Here is a 7,148-nt window from a genome sequence, read left to right as displayed (position 1 = left end):
TTGCATCACGTCACTCGGACCCACTTCTTACTTATAGTTAGTAAGTTAATCCCATCAGTGAACAGCTTCTCCAGGATTCTGGATGGCCTCCTTTCCTGGAGAAGCCTGCAAGAGGACAGCTAGTGGGATGAAGGATGAACGGCAGCCCCTACTGCTACAGCTGACCTCAAAGCTATAGCTGGTTTTCATCATCTGCCTCCCCTACTACCCATTCTAGATTCCCTCACCATTGGCTAGCACACCTCTCCTGGTCTAAGTAGTTCACCTGTGGGGTGACCCACACCTTCATCTCTGAGAAATGTGCATGCTTTGTTACCGTGTCCTTCTCAAGCCTTGGCTACTGCAGCTGTTCATTTACCATCAAAATTGGGCAGGAGATCGTATCTGTAAAAGAAGTATAGGAAGAATAAACCAGAGGCTAATGAGATGGTTACCTACAAGAGGTATATGAGAACTGGTAGAAACAGTGGGAGAGTTGCCAGACGTGGTGGCTCACATCTGTAATCCCAGCACTTTGGGAGGCCAAGGCAAGAGGATCACTTGAGGCCAGGAGTTTGAGACCAGCCTGGCCAACATAGCAAGACCTTGTATCTACAAAACATATTTAAAAATTAGCTGGGCGCGGTGGTGCACCTGGAAGACACCATCTTAATCAAGTGATCACAGTTCACATCACCAGCAATAAAACACGGAGACATCACAGACTCCCTGCTGCAATGTACCAAGAAGTGCACAGTCTCACTCCCATGGCATTCTTACCAAATACACAGTCTCAATCTGATCATGAGGAAATATCGTAGAAACTCAAGCTGAGGAACATTCTATGAAATAACTGCCAGTACTGTTCAAAAATATCATCATGAAAAATGAAGAAAGGCTGAGAAACTGCTCCATAGTGGAGGAGATGAAGGGGACACGACAACAATGCTCCATAGGCTGCTAGAATGGATTCTGGAACAGAAAGGACATCAGTGGGAAAATGGGAAAATCAGATTGGATCTGTAAGTCTGTTAATAGTATTATGTCAATGTTATTTTCCTTAATTTTTTGTCTGTCTTTTTTTTTTCTTTGGTGGGTTTGGGTTTTTTGGTTCTGTTTGTTTGTTTGTTTGAGTCAGGGTCCTGCTCTGTTGCCCAGACTGGAGTGCAGTGGGGCAATTGTGCCTCTCCTGGGTTCAAGTGATCCTCCCACCTCAACCACCCAAGTAGCTGGGGCTACAGGCATGTGCCACCACACCTGGCTAATTTTTAAAATTTTTATAGATACGGGGTTTTACTATGTTGCCCAGGCTGGTCTCAAACTCCCAGGCTCAAACAGTCCTCCTGCCTCAGCCTTCCAAAGTGCCGGGATTACAGGTATGAGCCACTGCACCTAGCCAATGTTATTTTCCTGCTTTTGATCATTGTTCCATGGTAAGATCAGCTTTTGCTGGGAGTGGGAAATGGAAGTAGCCTTGTGCTGAAGAGACAGGCACGCCCCCCACCTCACCACACTGTACTAGGTAGGGTTATACATAGCACTGGTTACCATGGCAGAGAACAGGAGATAAGTCTTCCAAGACACACAAGACAATATGAAACAATTCTCTAATGAGCACCCAACCCCTGCCCCAAGGTTCTCACCGAGATTAGCAAGCAAGTTGGTCCCCCATGAGACAGGAATCTGCCACAAGGAGGTTACTTAATCTTGACTTCAGAGTCAAAAAAGATACATGAAACAATTGATAGAGTTGATTGCATAAGTACTCAGATCTTCTGGGTAGAAAAATACACCATAAATAAAATTAGCCACAAATGGGAAACGAGAAATATTTGCAACCTATACCAAAGTATAAATAGCCTTATTGTACAAGAAACTCTTAAAAACCAAAAATCAAAAGATGAACACAATTTTTAAAAGGGCAAAAGACATGAGCAAACATTTCACAAATACCAATGGTCTGAGACGAAAAAATACGATCTCATCACACAAATGCAAATTAAATCAAAGAGATAGCATATTTTATCTATCTGATTATAAATCATCAAAAAAAGTGTTAACACCTGATGTGAGACAGAAGGTAAGGAAACTGGCACTTCCATATATGGTCAGTTGGAAAGTAATTTGATAAAATCTTCCTGGAAGGACACTTGACAATTTGTAATAAAAACCCTCAAAATGTGCATACCTTTTGACCTAGCTATTCCAATTCAGTCATTTATTCTAAGAAAATTATTGTACATGCAAAGATACAAGGAAGTGAATTATATTGTTGTTTACAATAGCAGAATGAGAGGTTCTATCTAAATGTCCAAGTGAAGGAACCCCAGACAACAGTGACCAAATCCTCAAAATCAACAAGAAGAAATGAAGAGATGTTTGAAAGAAAAGATTTGCCTAAGGTGGGTAATTGCCTTAAAGTGAAAGGATTATGGCGGAGTCTATTACTGAATTTGTTTTTGTTTTTTTTATTCCTTGAGGAAATCATGACTAAATGTCTTGTTGGATGGATTACACTGTAATTTGACCATTAGTGCATAAAACTCTATCCACCCCCACCTGATCTCAGGTATGGATGAAAAATGTTCTCCTCTGGGCTGTCTGTTACTTGAACAAAACCAAGATTAATTACTTGTGTCCCTTCTTTCAGAAAGAGATACACACTTAGCTTTGAATGAAATATACATATGTTTCTAGTTGCCAGCTCTTAAGTAATTCTGAAGTAAGAGTTTTATGCTTTTAAGTTAAAAGCATAAAAGGTTTTAAGTTAAAACCATCTTAAGTTAAAAGTTTTAAGTTAAATATATTGATCTTCAGATCAATTTTATGAGATTCACTCTTCTATACAAATTAAATTGATACCAAATCTTACATAGACTTTTCTTGTTTTTAATAACGACTGAGGTCGGTTCCAGGCAGGAGTCTGGGGAGTGCAGCAGCCACGGCCAGCCACCTTGTGCTCAACAATGGCTCCAATGGCGCCAAGATGCCCATCCTGGGGCTGGGCACCTGGAAGTCCCCTCCAGGCCAGGTGACTGAGGCCGTGAAGGTGGCCATCAACATCGGGTACTGCCACATTGACTGTGCCCACGTGTACCAGAATGAGAATGACGTGGGGGTGGCCATTCAGGAGAAGCTCAGGGAGCAGGTGAAGTGCGAGGAGCTCTTCATCATTAGTAAGCTGTGGTGCACGTACCATGGGAAGGGCCTGGCGAAAGGAGCCTGCTAGAAGACCCTCAGCAGCCTGAAGCTGGACTACCTGTACCTCTACCTTATTCACTGGCTGACTGGCTTTAAGCCTGGGAAGGAATTTTTCCCATTGGATGAGTCAGGCAGTGTGGTTCCCGGTGACACCAACATTCTGGACACATGGGCGGCCATGGAAGAGCTGGTAGATGAAGGGCTGGTGAAAGCTATTGGCATCTCCAACTTCAACCATCTCCAGGTGGAGAGGCTCTTAAACAAACCTGGCTTAAAGTATAAGCCTGTAGTTAACCAGATTGAGTGCCACCTATACCTCACTCAGAAGAAGTTAATCCAGTACTGCCAGCCCAAAGGCATCGTGGTGACCACCTACAGCCCCCTTGGTACTCCCAACAGGCCCTGGGCCAACCCTGAGGAAGTTCCCTCTTGGGGGATCCCAGGATCAAGGCGATTGCAGCCAACCACAATAAAAAAAAAAAACAGCCTAGGTCCTGATCTGGTTCCCCATGCAGAGGAACTTGGTGGTGATCCTCAAGTCTGTGACACCAGAACTCATTGCTGACAACTTTAAGGTCTTTGAGTTTGAACTGGGCAGCCAGGGTATGACCACCTTACTCAGCTACAACAGGAAATGGAGGGTCTGTGTCTTGGTGAGGTGTGCCTCCTACAAGGATTACCCCTTCCATGGAGAGTTTTGAAGCTGTGGATGGCTGCTCGTTCCTAAGTGACCTATACCTGTGTTTCCTGCCTCATTTTTTTCCTTGCAAATGTAGTATGGCCTGTGTCACTCAGCAGTGGGATAGCAACCTGTAGAGTGGCCAGCGAGGGCGTGTCTAGCTTGATGTTGGATCTGAAGAGCCCTGTCAGTAGAGTAGAAGTCTCTTCCAGTTTGTTTTGTCCTCCTTTTTGCCCCTCTGGGGAAAGTACAATCTGAATACCCTTTTCTGACCAAAGAGAAGCAAAATCTACCAGGTCAAAATAGTGCCACTAACAGTTGAGTTTTGGCTGCTTGGAACTGTAATCCTTTCAGCAAGACTCCTCTTTGCCTCAGATAAAAAGTATTTTTGTGGAAAAAAAATAAGGACCAACACAGTGAAATATATGTTAAAATATAAAACATTTTTTTAAAAAGAGCTTCTTATTACAAAAAGTGTGAACAACTTTATGATAGTAACAAAAGCTTCTATTTTAAAAAGCCCTTTGTATTTATAGAAAGCATATATTTACATGTATTCTTTGTAACACTATATTTGAATGTTGTGGACTCAGAAACTTGCAAAAAATCCAAAATTATAAATACCATAGAAAATCATCATAAAAAGTTGCAGACAGGTAAAAATATGATGTTCATGGATGTTCACAGGTCAACAGATAAAATATAGTATATACACACAATAGAATACTATGCAACCTTAAAAAGGAAGGAGATCCCATCACACGCCACAACCTGGATAAACCTTGAGTAAAATAAGCCAGGTATAAAAGGACAAATACCAAACAATTTCAGTATAGAAGGTATTAACACAGCCAAATTCACAGAGGCAGTAGAATGGTGGTTACCAGGGTCTGGGACAGGAGAGAAATGGGGAATTGTTTAGTGGGTACAGAGTTTCAGTTCTGCAAGATGAAAAGATTGTGGAGTTCTGCTTCACAACAATGTAAATACACTTAACACTACTGAACTGTATACTTAAAAATAGCTAAGATGGTACATTTTATGGTATGTGTTTTTACCACTATCAGATGAATGAATGAGTGAATAGCTTTAGTTAAAAAAAAAAAAAAAAGGTTACAGGTGATGCTGAGTTCTGTGGCTAATAGAGGAGCTATTCGATCATTCATTTCTGATAGCCATAATCCATCTTCTGTGTGATAGGCACTTTGCTAAATGTTGGAGGTAAATGATAATTAAGAAATGACCCCATTTGTCAAAGTGTTTCCCATCTAGTTGGAGAGAGAGAGAAGTAACAGTGTAAAGAACGTTCCACGTAGTGGGAATAAGTACTGGGTGCCAGGAAAATATAGAGTGGGGGTGTTTCATGTGGTCTTGGAGTCGGGGAAGGAGTGGTAGGGTGGTCACTCACGTCTTCTTGCTGGAGTACTGAAGGTGAGTAGCAGCTAGCCAGGCAAACATGCGGAATGAAAGACCAGGTGAAGGCATAGTGAGGACGCCAGGGGCAGGGAAAGCCTTGGTGTGACCAGGGTTTGGGATTGGAAAGGTCTCACGGGATTGAGGAGACTGGAGGCAGAGGCCTTGTCAAGAAGTTTGGATCTTGAGATCAATAAGAAGTCATGAAAGCTTTTAAGGAGGGGAATCATATATCCACATTTGCATCTTAAAAGGATTATTCTGGCTTCTATGGTGAGAAACAGTTTGGAGGAGAGCAAGACTGGAGACAGCAACATCAGTAAAGAATTAACAGTAAGGAAGTGACCGGCGGCCCTTGAAGTAGGCTGAGAAATGAATGAGAGAAGAAACAATGAGTTAGACAACTTTTTCTAGAAGTGTAGCTTTGAACAAGAGGAGATAGCAAGATGGCTGCAGGAGAATCTGGAGCCTAAAGTTGTGTGTGTGAACGTGTGTGTTCGAGTGGGAGGGACAGGCATGTTTAAACACAGACAGGGAGGACAGAGTCAAGCTGTATCCTAAGGGTATGGGAGGAAACCAGATCTCACTCAATAGAGCTTACTTTAGCTTGGGAGGAAGACAGAGGGCAGGACTCTACCCTTATTTTAATAATAGGGAAAGAAACAGATGGATTTAAGTGTAAATTTATAGGTTTGCCATTAGAAAGTTAAGGGGTTTCTATATCATGAGTTTTGCTCTGTAAAACAGAAGGAAAGTCCATCCCGGAGGAGGAAATGGAGAGATGGTGGTTTACAGAGAGAGTTAAGTGTGAAATAAGAGCTAAAAAGAATGAATAGTAGAAAGAATGAGCTGACCCTGGGCCAGTCATGGTGACTCACACCTATAATCCCAGCACTTTGGGAGGCTGAGGCGGGCAGATCACTTGAGGTCAGGAGTTTGAGACCAGCCTGGCCAACTTGGTTAAACCCTGTCTCTACTAAAAATACAAAATTTATCCCAGTGTGGTGGCAGGCACCTGTAATTCCAGCTACTTGGGAGGCTGAGGCAGGAGAATCACTTGAACCCAGGAGGCAGAGTTTGCAGTGAGCAGAGATCATGCCACTGCACTCCAACCTGGGCGACAAAGTGAGACTCCCTCAAAAAAAAAAAAAAAAGAAAAAAAAGAGCTGACCCCAAAAAAGTGAGACTTCAGGGCAGCATGGGGCTAGAGATAGAATTCTGTCCAGCATATGTGTGTGGTTGTTTCTAGGAACACTACCATCAAAGACATTTCCGGAATCTGACTTATGAGCTTTGCCTGGTCTAGGCCAGTGCATCTAGATTTGAAAGGCTTGGGGAAAAAAACTATGAAGAGACACTGTTCTAGCACAACTCTAAATATAGTAGTTAGTAATAATTATTAAAAGAATGTGATATTGGCCCAAGAGTTGACAAATAAACCAGTGGAACAGAACAGACAGCCCCAAAGCACAGACAGTTACATGTGGTAATATACAGGATAAAAATCTGGCCCTTTAAATTACTGGGGGAAGAAAGGCTTAGTCAATAAATGGTAAAGCGACAATTTGCTGTTGTTAGACACTTACTATGCACTGTGCATGAAAATAAGTTCTGAATGAAAATTAAGATCTAAGTACGTAAAAAGCCCTTTTTATATCATTACAGGGAAATATTTTTATAAACTTGGGTTAGAGAAAGTTCTAGTAATTATTTCATGAGATGTAGGAACCAAAAAAGAACAATCAACATATTTGACCACGTAAAATTAAAAAGTAGGCCGGGCACGGTGGCTCCTGCCTGTAATCCCAGCGCTCTGGGAGGCAAAGGCAGGCAGATAACTCAAGCCCAAGAGTTCAAGACCAGCCTGGCCAAAATA

At 42.2% G+C, this 7,148-nt stretch overlaps 1 protein-coding gene and 1 pseudogene across 2 annotated transcripts; both read left to right on the top strand.

Annotated features, from left to right (window-relative positions):
• The first annotated feature begins 2,899 nt into the window (after positions 1-2,899).
• LOC117092295 (aldo-keto reductase family 1 member B1-like) lies at positions 2,900-4,252 on the top strand. Its single transcript, XM_033225625.1, has one exon. It carries the CDS (start codon positions 2,966-2,968, stop codon positions 3,206-3,208), a length of 243 nt encoding a protein of 80 aa, XP_033081516.1. The 5' UTR covers positions 2,900-2,965; the 3' UTR covers positions 3,209-4,252.
• Positions 2,930-4,252, top strand: LOC117092294 (annotated as a pseudogene). Its single transcript, XR_004440719.1, has one exon. The product of XR_004440719.1 is annotated as an aldo-keto reductase family 1 member B1-like (transcript).
• Positions 4,253-7,148: the final 2,896 nt, after the last annotated feature.

The sequence above is a fragment of the Trachypithecus francoisi genome, unplaced genomic scaffold (genome assembly GCF_009764315.1).
Source record: "Trachypithecus francoisi isolate TF-2019V2 unplaced genomic scaffold, Tfra_2.0 Lachesis_group12, whole genome shotgun sequence".
Taxonomy (NCBI): Eukaryota; Metazoa; Chordata; class Mammalia; order Primates; family Cercopithecidae; genus Trachypithecus; species Trachypithecus francoisi.
Note: the sequence above shows the minus strand (reverse complement) of the source record. Positions and strands in the feature narration are given on the sequence as shown.